This window comes from Dermacentor albipictus, chromosome 9 (genome assembly GCF_038994185.2).
Source record: "Dermacentor albipictus isolate Rhodes 1998 colony chromosome 9, USDA_Dalb.pri_finalv2, whole genome shotgun sequence".
Taxonomy (NCBI): Eukaryota; Metazoa; Arthropoda; class Arachnida; order Ixodida; family Ixodidae; genus Dermacentor; species Dermacentor albipictus.
In genome coordinates, this window is record NC_091829.1 from 21,744,411 (window position 1) to 21,764,017 (window position 19,607).

The following is a 19,607-nucleotide window of genomic DNA, read 5'->3' on the forward strand; positions in this document are numbered from 1 at the left end:
CAATATCCCAAGCAAGAGTCATATTTTTTAACAATTCACATTTCATGCTCTTCGCCACAGTACGAGGAGTCGACGCACAATGCACTTAGTCGCGCAGTTCGAGATGGCAATGCACGGAAAGCCTAGTCGCGGGCTTGAGGAGTAGATGCTCGATGTACTTAGTCACGCAATCGGAGGTGCCGATGCACGAAAAGCTTAGGCGATGGTCTGAAAGTCTGTGTGCGATGCGCTTGGTCACCGATTCAGAGATGCATATGCGTGAAATGCTTTGGCACGGGTCCGAGGATTGTGTGCGCAATGTGCTTGGTTCGCCAATTCCGAAACACCGAGTGCTGAAAGGCTTAGCAGCATGTCCGAGGATTGCGCGCAAGATGTACATGTAGCGACCGTTTTGACATGCCGAGATTACGACGAGTGGAGACTGTCCAGACCTGCGAGGTGCAAAGAGCCGCGCAGAAGACGCGAGTGCCAGACCAAAAGCAAACCACGCTGGAGTCACGTGGCAGGCGCAGCCAATTGCAGACTCTGGCACGACCTTCAATTATTTTCCTATTGTGAGCTTGTTTCTCTATGGAGGAGATAGCTGAAGCGGTTGAAGACGGAGAAATACGCTTTCCGAGAAGACCAAGATGGCAACGTTCGGTTACGTCGTTCCGGAGATATTGTGACTTGAAAAACGCTGTTCTTTCTCTATTTCCATGACATTTTTTGCCCCCTTGTCTGTTGAAACAAATTTTTTTAGAGCATTTCTACCAGTTTACAGTGATATTTCAGAATCAGATACAAAAATAGATTCCTTTAGAAAGTGAAAATGTGTTTTTCAAAATAACCCTTTTTGGGGGCATTTTTTGCGATGCGAAAGCCACGAGAAAGAAAAAGCCTCTAGTTGCGAGTTCCTTATTTTCTTGTGACACTGCCCTCACAAATACTCCTATAACAAATGGCACTTCGAGGTCCCATACACACCAGCAAGGTTTCCACTCTGCCGTGCTTTTTGTCACGTCCAGTGTTTGTCGTGCAGAGTTTGTCGGAGGGTAAAATGTTACTTGACTGTGCATGCTTGCAATCTATCAGAAAGCATTTATAGTCTTTTGCCCCACAGTCTTTTCACATTCAAACTCGGCAAACTGACCCCAAGAGAAGAACAGAAATGTACAAAACATTCAAGGACTTTGGCTTCAAAACAATATGTGTGACTCACGTTTGTGGACGCAGACAGAGCAAGAGGAGCAAACGAGCAGCTCGCTCGACTTGACGTCTGTGTCGGGAATCTCCGGCATGCCCACTTCGGCGCTACGCACCACGTCCAGGCCACCATTGACGAAGCACACGGCAGGCATCCACACGGCACTCGACTCCGGCACTGTGGGCTGCTCTCGGGGCATTTCCTCACGTGAATACTGCACAGCAGGCGAAACGCATCGCCAGATCGCTATTAGTTTCTACACATTAATTAATGGCAAACCACACTGGTTAACCTGCAGCAAGCTTTATTTATTAGGGTTTAAAAGGTTGTGAAATGGAATGAGGTAAGGCCAGGAAAGGAAGGAATGTCCCTTGCAACAAAGTCAATTTCGAGCAGGCAAGTTCACTTTTCATAATGACCATGCCAGCAAGCACAAATATGTTTTGTGCATGCATGGGCAAAATGAAATTGTCAATATGCATGCTTACTATACCAACAATTGATGAATCGGCGTTCACTGCTGCACAGAGATATGTCGCTGATACAAATGCGCCCTTTCTTTTTTACATTATATGCCTCCACCGAGCTTTTGGTCTACAGAGAAGCATTCATATTCTTTTAGGCGACCTGGAGAAAGCTCATTCTGAAATTCGCACAAAGAAAGTATTTGTACATGAGCTCGCCTTCACCCCATCACAGGTGCTGCATAAAAGTTCCAGAGTAGGCATGCTAGTGTATGGTTAATTTTATGTATTGGACACATGCCTACCACTAAAGATTAGTACATCTGGTCACATGTACAACAGCATGGAGACTCACGCCAAAGAGAAATATCATTTTAGATGTTTTACTAAATTACCCTTTTGCAATACCAACAAAGCCACTTTTACCCAGAGAGAAGGCTTGGTAAACCAGGAAAGAAGCAAAAACAGAAGTCCACCTGGCTGTGACATCATGAATGTTGAGGCCCTCTCTTTGGGTACAGCCAACCTTCTATTGGTAAAGATGGACTTCACTGTATTCTGAAGAAGCAAAAGATTGAACTTAGCCAGCTTTAAAACCTTCTAGAGCCACAATAGTTCAAGTACAAAAAAGCACCTTGAAACCTGGGATGCCACACCGACTTACTGGTGCCGGGCTTTCAGTGCAACTTTCACCTTAATTTTCTTTTCCAATATCAACCAATTAACATGAAATTTACGAAAGTAGTGCTTTTATCTATGGCTTTATCAGCGTCAACTGACTTGTCGCCTCTCCTTTTAGTGTGCTTTTAAAAACAAGCTGGGCACCCGTGGCCCATGCCGCTGCTGCTGCTGACCCAGCGCGTGTCTACCCACCTGGAGTGGCCGGAAGAGCAGGCAGAGGGCGCAGTGCGGCTCGAGGGTGGAGGAGTGTCGGTTGAGCTGGCGCTCGGCATACAGGCTGGCCGGTCGGAAGTTCCACAGGTCCATGTACGGCGCTGCCCAGCTACCGGGCTCCCTCGCCCCGAGACTGCCACTGCCGTTGCCACCTGTAGTGGCCGCCGGGGATGTGGCGGTACTGCTGTTGGCCTTCGACACGGAGGTGTCCCCTCCCGACGACCACCCTGGCAGATAAGCAAGGAATTCCACAATCAAATTTCGGCGTTCCAATGTCCCAAAAGCAGCGCACGGGCTATGAGAGACGCAGTCCTGGAATGCTTCAGATTACTTTAACCCCGCAGAGCCTAACATATCATTTTTCGTTACACAGAGTCTGATACCCCAAAAATGTTGATTTGAGCATAAGAAACATAACGCAAGGACATAGTAGTGTTTTTGACATTCTGAAGTTCTGAACTCTCTGTTCAAAAAACAGGGTAGAAAACTAATTTCTAATTTGTTACTGTAAAGTCACTGACCGATTTCCCTGATCTTATGGGATGGGGAAAATAGTCTGAAAAATTTGTTCAGTCAAAAAAAATAAAATTTATTAGGCTTAGAGCTAGCTGCTTGAAAAAATCTCTAATAATGCCCTGCCTCATACTACGCTTGGAGGCGATCAATTTTGCTTGGATTTGCGCAAGACTGACATCGTCACCAAATACAGTCAGTTGCTGCTTTGGCGATCTCCGCCAACGAGATTGAAGAAACAAGCCGTTTCTTCGCGCCACTTGGCTCTCGCGAAGGCACATGAGGTGGCACCGAGCACCCAAATCCAAGCCGCACGAACACTCAAAGATGCGACGTCCGCGAGACGCACTTGCTCTGTGGACACACCACACGCAGAATGGTGAACGAAACTACCACACGAAGTGATTATGACAATAGCAGTGGTGGAAGAGGGGGGGGGAGAGGAGAAGAAACAACAATAAAAAAAGTAAAGTGGCGTACTCTGGAGCGTTTTGTCAGCCAAGGAAGAGCGGACATGGCCTCAGAGACTGGGGGATGGCGTGCACCTCCCAATCTTGGGGGGTATAGAGCGGGCCATTGGATGTCAAGCCTGGCCAAGCCAGCGTAAAAACCAACATGGCGGCCGGCAAGATCGGGTAGCGTGGCTCAGAACGAGCGATTCAGTCCAGAAAATTTAACTTTAGGGCATAAATTCGTCTGACAGAACGGTTGTGAAAGTGCATTATCTCTATGAGAAACCTGACGGTGCATTTGTGAAGTCCAGAATATCCATCAAGTTCGAATTTCGGAGTAAAAAAAGATCAGCCGGCGACTGTACTTATTGGCTTTATTTAAAAAAAGTTCCACTGTTTTTTAGTGCAAATGTGCTCGCTATGGCCAGATATAGAGCGACAAATTGTTCTAATTTTGCTTGACATGAAATGGCACCTGGGCTTTTTGGATTTAACAACTTCAGGTTCACTAATGAGCAATTAAATATAGCTGCACAATTGTGTTTGTGTCCTGCACTCATCACAATGTAGTCGCTGCAGGCTGGACACAAAGTAATGAAATTGTCGTTCTGAGTACGTAGTCTTTGTTGAAAAGTCCATGTTCAAGCTCTTTCCCCTATCTATTCCAGTACACTCAGTGGTCACCCAATCTCACCTCTGCGACATGAAGCAACTTTTATTCAAGACAAATGGAGACGCTACAATGGGGCACAGAAATAGAAATCGTACAGATTTAGAAGTAACAATTTACCTCCACTACCCACTTGGGTAACAGAGAGGAAGTTAATTAATTATCCCTTACAGCTAATTAACCATTTAGCCCAAAGTTTAGGCATGATTGCACCAGTAGCCAGAGTCAGACAAAACTTTTGAAAAGTCCGCTTCCCGATTTCTGTGCATCGAGACTGCGTCCAAGCTCACCCAACAGGTCCACACGCTGCACGATGAAATGCAACGAGCACGAGGCAGGGAGCTCAAGGACAAGCAAGCCTCTACAATTCGGCCTTTTTGGTCATCACGCCCCAGCTACTGCCATCACCAGCCTATCAACTAAGGGCAGAAAAGTAAGTTTATTATGAGCACTTGGCAAAAAACAGCTCCCAGCTCATCTACTTTCTTTACAACTACATACTTGCTCCTGAACACCACAGTACAAGATGACAAAGTTGACAACAGGCATGATCATCTTTGAATTGTAGTGGCATGAATAGAGGTACTGACCAAGCTCAACCACAATGTCCAGAAGTTTCAATGCCAGTGAGAATAAAGTGTGGCTAGGCAGAGCCACACTTTCATAGTCAATCCTAATGTGCATGTCAATCTCGGCCTTACCGCACATTAGAACCAAGTGCAAGTTGCTACCTAGTGGACTTAGCAGGAAGTTAGAGACCCATTTTGGCAGTCTGTGAAAGCAAACTTTGCAGTTTTAAGAAGAATGTGTTCCAGTTTTGGAATCTTAACTCGGGCAGCAACCATGGTTGAGAATTGAACTTGCAACCTCGTGCTAAGCAACAAGAACACCCCAGCCACAGAGCCACCATACCACAGGTGGCATGTTCCATATTTCTAGCATGTCATGCACTTGCCCACTGTCACTCACCCTCGTCGCTGCTGTCCTCACCCTGGCCCCTGATGACAGTGGGATGGTGCACCTTGGCCTTTTTGGGCGCTGGATGCAGGGGCTGGCGTCGTACAGCTGTGCTCAGGCACAGCTTGCGCGGCATGCCAGGGGTGGGTGTCACTTCCTCCTCCTCTGCCTCATGGGCCACCTGGAGTTGGGGGGAAAAAGACGGGAGGGCCCGCGAGCCACACCAGGTCTTTCAATGTTTGTCACCAGAAGGGGGTCATCGTGGAAGAAAGGAAGAACTAGGATGGAGTATGACAGGCATCCAGCCTTCGCAACGCCATCTCCTCGATGCCGTTCTCTACCTACTTACACTCAAGGAATCATGGAAAATGTGCACTCACACGTTGAATCCTGGCAGCAGCATACAGTACACAACTTAGTTTGTGAGAGGTTTGAGTGTTGCTGGTCGGTGGAGTTTGTGGGAATCGAGGTATGTCCTGAGGTATGCCACTCTTGGTCATGTGGCATGCGACTTGAAAGGTGCATTCCTAAGCAGCCGTTTGTAATTTAACCATTTAAGCATTTGTGTCCATGAAAGTTTACATTTATTGTCTCAGTATTCCTTCGTAGAGGCAGTGGAACTTTTTTTATATTAGAATGGTGTTGTTATGACTGGACTCTGATGTAACAATTTGTCATGCCGCCAAAGCCGTGGTGAAAGCGTGGACACGAAGTTGTAAAAAATGAAATACTTTGCTATGTTGAAAATTTCGTTATAATGAGGTTTAACTGTATTAGCCCCTATATTTGGAGACATTGTTGCCATTGCAATGACAACACTAGCTCTGGGGCTGAATGGCACAGCACACAAGCAGGCGATGAACCCAATATAGTCGCAGTGTGTTTGGAAACACTTTCCATAATGCACTTGGGCACTTTTCCCACGATTCCGTCTTTTTTATTTACGACTAGACTCAAAAACTGTCACGTGATGCTTGCTCCTAGTCTTCCTCTCTTCCTTCAAGAGTGCTATATTCTGGACATGGTCGAATTCCACCATACGACATCTCCGACTCACTGGGAGCAACTATGCCCTTTTTGACTGGCTCAAAAAGGAAACAGCTAATATTGTCAAGCACGCATTGTTTTACTTTCTACTGCTGGCATTTTTCCATATTTTCACCAGTGTCAATTTACTGTCATGCGAGATGCTCCATATTTTTCTTGAATGTTGTCGCCAACTCTATATTGAAAGCAATTTGACTTATCAGACTGCACGCGCAGCTAGAATAGTGTTGCACAGTCTCGAATGTACCAGTGGTTCCTCTGAAATGTGTGGCAAGACAAGCATCAATTGCAGGCAAACTTGACCCGGAAGTTCAGATTCAATGATCGACCACTGTGCTCACTGCTATCATTGCAATGTGAGTGTTGCCAGTCTTCCTGGCCACAAGATCGGCCAATGAAGAGTCTTGATTCGCACTTTTGGCAGTGTTTTGGTTCTTCAACATCACTACAGTGAGATATGACAAAATATGAAAGTTTCCAGAATAGCATCTCCGATCCTGAAGGTGTGGGACACCTAGCACAACACAAGTAACAAGACGAGAGCTTTACATGTATTCTTATTTGTAGAACACAAGAGATGGAGACACAAGCAGCAGCGTCAGTAGCACCATCTCAAGACAAGTTCAACCAGAGTACCCCCATAAATAATGTTGCAATAACTGACTCCGTGCTGCTTAACTGCAGGAGTAAAGGCACCAGTAGCAACACATGCATTAGTTAATAGGGGCTCTTTTCTCCTCCGTCAAGAATAGTCGTGCAATGCAGAACCATTTCTAACACGTGGTCGAACAAAGTACCACAAGATGTCACTGCCAGCACTGCTGCCCCCATCCCTGTTACCAGGGTTCTGGTATTTTATTGGCGGCAATATGCACAAAGCTAAAACTCCCTAATGTGCTAGCACAGTGACAGGCAAGTGCGAAAGAGACAGAAATGGCAACATGGATTAGTGAGCAGGCAAGAGATGATGATGCTTTGGATGAAATTGGAAGTGGACTCTGGCAACGTATGTGCTAGTACATTACATTAGTTAGGCATTAGTTCAGCATTTCTGACAATTCCTCCCATCTCCAGTTGTATTTTCCTAGAATTGTAAATCTAGTGTTCTACTTAATAACCTGGTGACGCATCCTGAGGAAATCCACCACCCCTTCTCAGTTTTTCATTTGCCACTGCACTGATAAATTGAGGTCGCAGCCATTACAATATGGCAGGAAAAAAAGAAAGGTTCCAGTCTTCCTTCTTGGAGAGGGAGGGAAGGGACCTACCCTTTTGCTCCCCAAAGTTGTAGCAAGCCCTTTCAAGGCAAATGGCTAGCTAGCCCCAAGAGCGTGGGCATGACTAGTTAATTCTGGTGCCAGGGTCAGACCAAACTTTTAAAGTCCGCTTCCCGATTTCTGTGCATCGAGGTCGCGTCCAAGCTCACCCAACAGGCCAACCTGACGCATGGCGACATGCGACAAGGGCCACGACAGGGAGCTCAAGGACAAGCAAACCCCTACAATTCGGCCTTTGGTCATCACGCCCTGGCCATCAGGGTCACAGTCACTATCAGTCAGCTTAGGATGGCACAATAAAATTCTGATACTGGTCCCTCTGTTATGAGGAATAACTGGAAACGCATGTCATAATTTCCCTTCTAGTTGCTGATGATCACATATAGGTTTCACTGGTGCAAGGGCCAGGGATGGCCAAAGAGAGCCACCTTCTAGTTGCTTCTGAATATGAAGACCAGAATGAGAGCTGACCACTTAGAGTGCAACAAAGCTGTTATATACGAGAGACACACCAATACAGTTTAGGTAGACGAAGTATTCTTTCCAAAAATCTATTTACAGTAATCTCATGATAACAGACTGATTACTAACAGAGAAAATGAAGGTCAAACTGCTATTTCTTTTCAATTCGATGCCAAAACCCCAGCACCAGTATGCCTGCATAGAGAAATGTTGCCTGTGTGAAATTACGAATTTTAAAGTATTCTCTTGTGTGCAGTTCTCGAAACTTGCCAAGTTCAGTCTTCGGCTCTTTTAGAATAAAATGTCGTCCACCTTGACTGATAACAGAATGAACTAGGCCCAGCATGGTCACAATTCGTTATGCCACAATGAGCTACTGCAGGAACTTCAAGGTGGCGTTTGCCACCCCATCTTTCGCTTCTGTGTCTTTTCTGGCTTTCAGAGCCTCCTTTCAAAATAAGAGTGGCTGTTTTGCTATTGCAGAAGCATAATTTAATAATGCAGCTCATTATTGTTTAGCATATACTCTATTGTTATTGATTTTTTAAATTTTTTTATTTACTTATTAAACTTCATTTGGACTAGTATATATTATAATAAATGAAGGAGTAAGGGTGACTGTGGCACTTAATTATAAAGACGAACAAAAAAATGTCATTAAATGAACTGTACAGAACAGGCAGCCAGCAACCATGCAAAAGCAAGAGCAGAGACATGCAAGAGACATGCAAGAACAACAAAGAAAAAGCAGCACAGTGAAGCGAACATGTCACATGAACACACACAGACTCTCATCTAGTGTGCCCCTTACTTAACTCACAGAGCTTTCAACAAAAATTTCTAGAGTGAACTCCAGTGATGCAATCATCTATCATGGGAATGATGTTTACTACATAGATTTGTCTCATCTTTATGCCTGTGGCTTCCAACATTCCTATAATGTCCTCAATTACATTTTACCTTTTTAAATTTCAAAGTTTTTTTTTTAAACACAGCAAGGCAATTAGTATCTGTGCATATGAGTAACCATTGCAAATATAACACAATATTTCATTGACAACAATAAATTTACAATGTAACAAAGCCGTCTGAAGCAAGAAAGTTGAAGTTTAAGCAAGTCCATGTAACTAACCCCACACTCTCATGCTGGCTGAAACATTACGCTTGCAGCTTCCATAGACACAGAAGGACTTTGAATTGTCCACACTGTATCAAGGAAATGAGCGTGTACCGACACGTAGCTCAATTCAGCACCCCTTGCAGTGTCATTTTAACGATTGCCTTCTCTGCCCTGCATCAGGGAAATGACTTTGTGGGAAACCCCAAGACGGGCCCACACGCTGGAGGTTGACTTCGTGTAACTGCACCTAGAAGTTATCCTGCAAAGAGACAGGGCTAGAGGCATGCGCAAACAGCGAACATGAAGCAGCAAGATGCAGCAGACGTGCCGTATCCTGCAGTGGACAGTGCATGCATGCAAAGGCGCCTCCACACTAGCCAAGAAACATGCGTGCAATGCTGTGCTCAGCAAGAATTTTACTGCAGAAGCTGGAGAGGTGGCAAAGTATTGCTGCCATGCCTTGAAATCAGCCCCTGGAATTTTTTTTTTCAGGGGGCAGATTTCATGAGCAGGTTGAAGCCTCATGACCAACCAAAAGAGCAGCCTATCAGCACATTGTATATTAAGTCACCAGTGGCTCACACAGACTATTACAGCCAAATGGTTAAGGAGAGAGCTGTACATCTCTAATAGCTGAGGAAGAGGGCTGCCCATCTGTCAGGAGCAGTTTGACCACACCACTACCAATCTGAGTAGATGAAACACTTGGAAGAGCATGGAGCCCTTACTAATTAATGTAACAGTCTATATTTCCACGTTCTTTTTTAATCATGCATTGTAAAAAGTGGCCGATTGCAGCAATTACAGCAGTGAAATGGCATCTGAACCAATGGCAAAGGACAAGAAGAATAAAAAATGAAATCGGCTGTCAGAAAATAAGGCCCCAGGTCTGTACTATATTGCGGAAGCTACATGTTTATAAGAACCAGTAAAAGAGAGAGAGAGAGAGAGAGAATAAAAGAATTGCTAAGGGCAGGAAGAACCTCTAGCTGTGCAGAAATGCCAAGGCCCACAAGGCGAGTCATGCTGCACGCAAATAAAAACTTTGAAAGGATACCACAGCGAACGTTTCAAGTCATGTCTAATGACATAAGATGAGTGCAAGGCTATTGCAACTGCTGCAATTCCGCACAAATTCAGCGACTAGCACAGCTGAGAGAGCATGCGAGTTCTGAGGCTGCCATGCAAAACAGCTGCGGTGGAAAGAGGACCAGCCAATGAGAGGCCGTGTGCACACGGGTGCCCTTTGCTGCAAGAGGCCTGGTGTGCATGTTTCTCGGCTAGTGTGGCCGTGCCCCAGAGCGGCGTAGAAGTGCCGTGGTGTACAGGGGTGAGGCCCACCTTCGAGGAGGGAAGCGCGCTGGTCTCCTCTGGTGGGGAAGGAAGAAGCGGTGCCGAATGGTTGGGGGAGGACGATGGCGCGGGAACAAGTGCCTCCACCGGAGTCATCAGGGACCACTGGTCGCCCAGACTACCCCCCGGTCCCAGGCTCTGTGGTAAAGCCACGACAGCGCCAGGCACGGTGCTTTAGACAAACAACTGTTGCTCTGGCGTACGGTAAGTACAGAGCCTCCTCACACTTCTCGTTAATAGGGTAAAACGCAGGGTCCTTAGAAGAATCCTTCGATAAAATTTGGAAGGCAAGTTACTCGTACATTTTTATTTTTCGGTATGCACCGGCGTCACCTATCTACTGCTTGCAATGTGTAAAGTCTGATGACCAATAGATACGTGTGAAGATGGGTAGTTCTTAAAATTCCATGCCCTGATGTGCTCGTCCTCCCAAGGCCTTGGAGAGAAAGCACCAGTGCACGCGCCTCTGGGACTCATATAATGTACACAGGTAGGAGATGAAAACTGCTGAATGCGCTATGCTCTGTTTCATGCATAAAAGGCAATGCTCCAGAAACTACACAAATAAGGTTTTATAAGTATATTACTCCACATGTTTAATTGCGTTTTTGATCAGCGATGCTTCATACAAAATAACCACTTCATATATTACACCTGCAACTCGTGGACGTAAGGTTATGTAAAATCACATATTGTTTTTGCACCTTTGTGCTTCCAGTGTGGGACCATATTATGCTTTCATTGCGCATGCAAAAGGTGTAATCTGTGAATTCGCTCAGTCAGTAGTAAAGAAGTTTATACATGCAACACCCTTCATGTAATATAATTACATCGTAACAAAAGTATGCTACAGTGTCACACTGTATTGCCTGACATTTACCTATGCCCTTCCTTCATCTGTGATGCACTATTTTCTGGTCTGGTCCAAATGTCAATCAGTGAGAGAAGTTTGTCTAGAGCCTTTGTAGCATTGCCCGCAATGTATGAAATGGAGTACACATGCAGCTGAATGAGAGGAGTATGCCACTGCTGACATCACCAGCAACGAAACTGTGCATTGAACTTTGGCCTCCTAGCTCTGAAAAGCAAGCCTGATCTATACACTAATGAAAAAATTATTTACGCAATGCATTTGTGTATTACAAAAGTTTTGTGGCACGACTGTTACTATTACTGTTAAGACAGCAGGAGATGGGAAGGGGTATTGATGAAGTCCGAGTCAGGGCAGGCCAGCTCATGTCTGACAGCTATGCAAGTTCTACCAGTCAGAAAGGCACCAGGCGCCGTAAGTTTCCTACAAAAATTAGTGGAAGTACCTCTGGCATTGCTATCATTCAGCTACCGGTACACTGCTTTGTCTAAACCTCTTGCTTGTGGCTGCAAACATTCTTGTGATGTTACTTATTACGCATTATCTTTCCAAATTTCCAACAAGTCATATCTTACTAAACAAAGCAAGGCAATTACACTCTGTGCACATGACTAACCATCGCAAATAATATAGTGTCCAAAACATGGCAATTGTGACATGTTTTTGGCTGCTGCAACAAGCAGGAATGCAATGCTTTTGCGGGCTGTATGTGCTGGAAGCAATTGCAGAGCTGGAAGCACGTCATGGCCATGATGTTTTGAACACCATTTATTGTGGCATTTAAATGCGATATCTTGTTGAAAGTGATCCCTATTCAAAGTCGCAAAGCCAAGAAGGACAAAGTTTAGGCAGATCAATGTACTGCCTGAACACTGCCACACTGGCAGCTCATGTAGACATTAGCACCAGAATTCGCTTTAGTAAGCTTTGGAGGAAACTTTCTATGATGAGGGCTACCTGGGCCCTGAACCTGTCAATAAATGTGACCTCACAGAATGCGGCTACACTTCATGCTTGTGCCTTTCTATTTGCCTCGCTCCAAACCTTGCTCTCTCCATCTGCTCCGGTGGCTGAGCAAGGTGACTAGAAATCAGCAATGCTGTGCACTGAGAAATATGCTCTCCAGACTTACTGTCCAATACACTGCATCAAGACGGCAAGTTGGGCCAGTTGGCTAGGATTCATAGTGAGGTTCGTTACAGCACAACACAAGACATGGACAAAAGGAAGGTATAAAACGACGACACGGCACCGTGTCGTCATCTTGTGTTGCGCTGTAACCAACCTTACTATGAATTACTGTCAAACTCTGTGGGCTAGGCCGAGAAAAAGACAAGAAACCAGACACAGCAAAGCAATGTAGCTCACGTGGGAAAACAAATGGAGACATTCAGCACACTAAATTTCAGCTTTGTCCCGAGCAAAGAGAAAAGCTGTGCTCCGTTTCACACGTGGCTTGCAACAATCAGCTGAGGCCAGGACCCACGCTTTTATCTGTGAGCACAAAACTGGGCCTCGTTGCAATGCACACTCTGCCACTTCGTTTTGGTTGAATGCTAGCGCTGTCCCTGCTCTTCTGCACTGCACATTTACAGTGCTCCGTGCTCGCTGAGCTCCAAGATTTGTCCGAACTAACCGATGTGGGGCCAAATATGTCTACTCAATGAGGGTGTGATTCCACTAAATGATGCATATGCCTGCCAGGACCAGAAGACAAATCCAAGTTATCTGATTTCCTGAATTAACGAGATTTTATTCTACTAGGTCAAACATCACTCTAGGAACTTTTAGGAGCTTTTCTTTGTTCACAGACTGGTACACCCTTCTGTGGCTCACTTGTTTAGAGGCTGAGCTAGTTGCATTTTGAAACATTGTAGTGGAAAGGATAAAATACATATCTTGAGATGTACCAATGTGGCACGAGGTGCCTTTACATGCTGGTAGTTGCTTGAAAGCTTGCAATATGCCCATGTAAGTAAAGTGCTAATAATTACACATTCGACAGATGAACTTTGAATGCGCTTAGTTTCCACAATTTTCATAGCGGTAGCTTTTTCCTACAAAACATTTTTGTGTAGAACTACCTGTCTGTTTCAATCCCCCTGTTGATAAGGCTGCCCTTTCTGAAAGAAAAAAAAAATGCATAGCTTTCAACTGCAAGGCTAGCCACATGTGGAACGGAGCATAACGGTGCCATGGAAAACTGCAGTGGTAAAAGCGGTGCACCTATGTGTTACAGCATGATGCGTAAGTGGGCATTGCATAGCACATCTAAGAGCGCAACACCTCCGATTCTAAACGCAGCCAGGCCCCACTACAGCGCACTGACTACAGCGCGTCATCCACGTCAAGGGTACAGGGCAGTCCAACAAGAAAGAGAACACCTAATAGGTAACCAACAAACATCTTTTCCGAATACTTGCTAATTGGCTACCCTCTCAAACAATCGGTCATGCTGCACTCTCCTGGCAGCAGCAGACACACAAGAAGAGACTAATGCATGGCTCTGAATGCAAATCAGGTGTTCTCTTTCACACTGACGGATTCTGTTCAATTCAAAGCATTCGCATGCTGCATAAAAGCAGTAATTCATCCTCAAAGCAGTCACTGTAATTACAAATCCTTCCTTTGACAGTGGACCATCTGTAGGAAAAATTCATTCCCGGATTATCCTTTATGTCCATTACATCCACACAAACCATCTCAGAGAGTTGGACCAATCAACTGTCGCACTAGGCAACTAAAGCAAGTGTCACGGTTCCTTGCAGCAGTATCACTGCCCCCCCCCCCAACGAAATCCCCCACCCCACCCCACTTCCTGCCTTAAACAACACTCACCAATGCGGGCAGCTCAGTAGTGTGGTGGTACACATCCTTATCGCTTTCAGTGGGCAGCTGCGTTGTTTCCTCCGAGAGAGGAGCCACAGCCGGGGTCGCCTTGTGGGGCTCCAGTTTTGGAGGCCCCACGTGCGCCAGGGGCTCCACCACGACACTCAACTCCTGCACAGAGAGGGCATGCCCCTTCCGGATATGTAGCAAAACAGATGGGCTACTCCACGCTTCAGCTATCGGAAGGGAACATCTGCATTGTATGGACAGGAGGTGCTCGCCCACTACCCGCTACTAATCCTTTTGTGAAGCATGCATTCAGTCGGCATGTCCTGCAAAGGGTGATTAGAGGCAGTCAACAGCGAATCGTTCCTTCTGGTTCTGTCTGGTTGACTGCTGCATCCCAAAGCTTTCACTGCGCTGCAAGGAATCGGTGACACAATGGCATAGGTTCTCACTGCACTGACTAGAGTGAGTGCATGTCCCTCTTGTGCCTCGGCATTCTTTCCCTGAGGTACTGAAGTACGTACAACACACCAAGGATTCCACTTTGCAACCAACTCCTATTTTGACACCTTCAACATTGTTAGAAAGACAGACCAGCCAGCCCCATTTCTCCTTACCTGCATCAGGCCACTGTACTGGGTGGGGTTTTTGCTCGCAGACACTTTGGTAGGTGAGGCATCCCTGTCATTGGTGCTGTTGGTGCGAGACCTGCGAACCCGCTTGGCCTTGTCGCCACCCTGTGCCGCCCCCTTGGGCTTGCGCTTGGACAGTGACCCCTTGGAGGGCCGCCGCTGTTTCTTGGTGTCCTCGTCATCCTCGGGGTCATAGATCTCCGTGCCATCAGTGTCGCCGGCATCCTCCTCAGGTACGAGGCAGCCCTTGGCCAGCACGGGGTGGCGCTTGGACTTCGACTTGATCCTGGACAGCATTGTCGGCACAATGAGCTACACTCTTAACTGAAGCTATGCTCATTCAATCTACGAGAGGATGTCCATGGGCACTGGACCAAATTCTTTCACAGTGCTATTCTTTAGACCTCCTATGGCATCAACTGATGAAAATTGTACAAAGCTTCCAAGAAATTTGGCGGGTAGGCAGCCATATTTCATATGCGAGCAGCCATTAACAAAGTGGAAAACCTACCGTATTTACTCGCATAATGATCGCACTCGCGTAATGATCCCACCCATAAAATTTGTCGTCAAAATTCGATTTTTTTTATTTCCCGCGTAATGATCGCACCCCGAACTTGCCGCAGCGATATGTCGTGTGCTAAGTCTAGCGAATAATGATCGCGCTTACCACCTGCCGAATGCTACGCGAACGACTCTTCAAGACAAGCCAAGCGGCCTGCACGCACTAAACATTCTTAAGTAGATGCCTCATTTCATTACTTTCATCACTTTCATCACTTTCCGCACTTCCATGACAAAATGAGGTACAACCAAACTTGCTTTTACCGTATTTACTCGCATAATGATCGCACTCGCGTAATGATCGCACCCCTGAATTTTGTCGTCAAAATTCGATTTTTTTTATTTCCCGTGTAATGATCGCACCCCGAACTTGCCGCAGCGATATGCGGTGTTCCAAGTCTAGCTAACAATGATTGCGCTTACCATCTGTCGAATGCTGCGCGAACGACTCGCCTGCACGCACCAAACATTCTTAAGTGGATGCCTCATTTCATTACTTTCATCACTTTCCGCAATTCCATGACAAAAAGAGGTACTACCAAACTTGTCTTTATTATGGGTAGGCTTTATAATAGTTGTGGTCAACAAAAACAAAAGAGGCGCGTCTCGATTCTTTTCATCTGCACTCGTGAGCACACAACAAATCGCGCGCGGCAATGATAGTAGCCACGTTTACACGGATACGTTAAAAGTGTACCCTATTCATACGCCGACGCTTGTAACACAGCTAAGATATTCGCCCACCCTTAGCGGAAACGTGCCGTGTTAGGACAGTAGTGAAACCGGTGCCGCAGTTTCCGCAGCACACCGGCCATGCGTTTCTGTCACTGGCAGCTAAGTGCGCCCATCTGTTTCTGTCCCCTCAAAGTGGACATGGCTACGTTATTGCCGCAAACTTGCCGATGTTAACGATATTATTCATCACTGATACGGAAGAAACTGTTTCAATGCACGTAATGTACTCACGAGAAGAAAAAAAAATCGCGTTCGGCGCGTTCGGCTTGCTCAGCCGGCCGCCATGTTTGTTTTGGTGTCCCGCACCCGCATCCCGCAGCAAACGCGGGACGAAAAAAAAAAATTTTTTTTTTTCGTGGGAAATTTAATCCGCGTAATGATCGCACCCCTGAATTTGCGTCAATTTTTCTGGCGAAAAAAGTGCGATCATTACGCGAGTAAATACGGTATTATGGGTTGGCTTTATAATGGCTGATGTCAACAAAAACAATAAAGGCGCATTTCGATTCTTTTCATCTGCTTTTGCACTCGTGAGCACGCAACAAATCGCGCGCGGCAATGATAGTAGCCACGTTTACTCTGATACGTTAAAAGTGTACCCTATTCATACGCCGACGCTTGTAACACAGCTAAGATATTCGCCCACCCTTAGCGGAAAGTAGTGAAGACAGATGCCGCAGTTTCCGCAGCATGCCCGTCATGTGTTTCTGTCACTGGCAGCTAAGCGCGCCCACCTATTTCTGTCCCCTCAAAGTGGACATGGCTACGTTATCGCCGCAAACTTGCCGATATTAACGATATTATTCATCACTAATACGGAAGAAACTGTTTCAATGCACGTAATGTACTCACGAGAAGAAAAAAAAAATCGCGTTCGGCGCGTTCGGCTCGCTCCGCTAGCCGCCATTTTTGTTTGGTGTCCCGCACCCGCAATCTCGCATCTCGCAGCAAACGCGGACGAAAAAAAATTTTTTTTTTCCCGGGAAATTTAACTCACGTAATGATCGCACCCCTGAATTTGCTTCAATTTTTCTGACAAAAAAAGTGCGATCATTATGCGAGTAAATACGGTATATATGTATGTCACTAACACTGAGAATCACCCCCATTTAGTGTCGAAAGCAGCAACTCTAAGTCAACTGATGTATATACTCATCATTAGTTCACAGTGGCACATCTTTCCTCATGACAAGTATAGTTATCATTGGCTATACCAGTACAAGTTCCAGTGATGACTATGTTCATCAGCATTACACACAGGGTTAATGTTTGGCAAAAGTTCAGCAAATGAGCATCTTCATGTTCCACCTTCATCATAATGTAGCTGTAACGTAAATCAATGACAACTCAAGCAACGCCGAAGTGAAGCAGAAAAGGTAAATCTGGTTTTCAACAACCGACTACCATCATAGCTATAACAGTACACACTTCAATAGGCAACGGACACCCCCGCGCCAAGAAAAGCAACTATGGGCAAGCATAACATTGGCTGGTTTCACTAAATGTGATGGCAGTCCACTTTATTGCTCATTAAATTGTGTATACACCATGTACATGTTTCAGAAATTAACAGCGCAAAACAAACGAGGATGAAGGAAAAGAAGAACACGACACTGGCGCCGACTCACAACTGAAGATTAATCTTGAGGAAAATCATATTTATATACGCCGGCCAACACAGGCCCGCATGTCAACAACCAAGCGACTGTGTATGCTCATTAGTCACTTAGCTGTGCCGAGAAACACTTGGCACAGTGATCATAGTTGGGCATAGTGTCGAATTTGCATATCTGTGGCTTGCTTTTCTGTCTGCCTTCAGTTTCTATGTGTGTGATGGGCCTTAAGTTGAGTTACACGCCTGCTGTGGGACATAGAATTTATCTGCTCAAAAAAAGGAAATGCGGATCAGGCACCAATAAACTTTGACATGCCGATCAGCAGGACGGTCGAGGAAAGAGACACACACAATGTTCTTGTCAAAACAGGTGCACACTTCAACATGATGCTTGCAATAACGGCAGACGGCCGAAACCACCTGCAAGGGCAAGCTGGGGGCACGTTCAGTTTCGCCGTGCGTGATTCGCCTAAGCCACGCTGACTTCAAGCGGCTGCCGCATTGGTTCTTCATTCTACGGTGGAACTACGATGTGGATGAATCGGCCAGTGGCCTGAACGGCAGGTCTGGTGGTTCCGATGTGGAGTAAAGTTACGGTTTGCAAATGGTATACATGTATTTTTGCTGCAAAGATAAGTTATCTTATGCATGTTCCAAATCATTACTGTCTTACCTTTCAATTTTTTGGTGTTTTGAAAATGTCTCCATGAAATTTACCCCGCATAATGAATGCACCCCCCTACTTTGCTCCGGTATGCAGTTGAACCCACTTATAACGATACCGGTATTAACAATATATTGGTTATAACATGAGAAGCTCCTGCACAGTCAACTTTTGCACGTTTTCTATGGTGAAATAACCCGCTTACTACAATGCCCAGATGAAGCATTATCGGTTGTAACGAAGTCTGGCGTCCGTGCTGGGTGTCCGTGCCAAAAGGTAATGAAATGTGAAATCCTTGAAAAGAAAAAAGAAAATGACGATGGCCCATTGTTCCAACATCCGCTCATTTTCCAGTCTTCTCAGCATGCCTCTATCCCTTAGACCTTCCACCCCTCCGAACACGAATGGACCACGCCAACTGCACTGCTCCCAGATTGCTCACTGGATCCTTATTCAGAGCGGTTGTGCAAACAGCTTTATTCGCTCGCGTCCGTCTTTGTTCACTGCGTCAAAATCGTTCCTGGCCGTGCGGTTTCTCAGCTTCGTTTGACACGTCGCCAAAACGGAAGATGGCTGATCCACCTGCTTATTATCAGCAATGCACCATGTTGCCAGTGAAAATAAAGTGCATGGCTACAGATTTGGAAACTTCGAAACTATCTGCTTCTAACTGACAAGGCGATCATACTGAACGTGGTTGCATCGGACAGTGCCGGCGACGATGGCAGCGATGACGCGGTAGGGCAGACTGCCTCAACGTTGTCCTCACATGGGGCCTGGCAGATGATACAATCCCTCCCTCTGGGGCTTCGTTTTCACGAGGACCCTTCAGTGGAGCACCTGGATGCCTTGGTGAATGTTGTCGGCAAGCTTTGCGTAAAGCATGCAAGGCTGACGGAGATAAGGTTTTCTCGTGCAAGCCAGTGAGAGTACGTCGGGAGATGCTAGCGGCGATCACGCCCCAGCCTTTCTTCTGGATTTCTCAAGCTGACAGGCTGCCGCAGCAACCTTCTCGCTTTTTTTATAGCCCCCTTTTGGGGCCACCATAGCGATGACTTGGCGGAGCTCACATAGTGCTTGCCGCCTGTGACCCCTCTTGGCAGTTGTTATAGCAGTGCCGTTCTTTAACGCCGAGAGCCGCGGCTTGTTACATGCAATTGGAGCGCCCAGGAAGCAGTTAAATGAGTTAACACAATCAGCAGCCAGATGGAGGAAGGTGGTGGGGAGTGGCACTGGCCTCCCCGCCATTATAGTTTTCTCAGGTCAGTTCTGACATCACCCCATTTTGATTTTTTC

The 19,607-nt window shown here is 46.1% G+C and overlaps 1 protein-coding gene across 9 annotated transcripts in view; it reads right to left on the reverse strand.

Annotated features, from left to right (window-relative positions):
- The window catches only part of LOC135901987 (lysine-specific demethylase 4A-like), a 69,196-nt gene that overhangs the window by 32,044 nt on the left and 17,545 nt on the right, over nucleotides 1-19,607 (reverse strand). For 8 of the 9 annotated variants that reach the window (XR_010564346.1, XM_065431883.1, XM_065431882.1 and 5 more), the window contains exons 8-13: nucleotides 14,719-15,019; nucleotides 14,105-14,266; nucleotides 10,384-10,533; nucleotides 5,149-5,317; nucleotides 2,524-2,771; nucleotides 1,202-1,400 (exon numbers count right to left, since the gene is read on the reverse strand). Coding sequence is in view for 8 of the 9 variants with exons in the window: in XM_065431883.1 (XP_065287955.1) it covers nucleotides 1,202-1,400; nucleotides 2,524-2,771; nucleotides 5,149-5,317; nucleotides 10,384-10,533; nucleotides 14,105-14,266; nucleotides 14,719-15,019 (1,229 nt within the window). In the remaining variant the exon portion in view is untranslated. The remainder of the gene's footprint in view (nucleotides 1-1,201; nucleotides 1,401-2,523; nucleotides 2,772-5,148; nucleotides 5,318-10,383; nucleotides 10,534-14,104; nucleotides 14,267-14,718; nucleotides 15,020-19,607) is intronic. The other variant, XM_065431886.1, reaches the window with a different exon arrangement.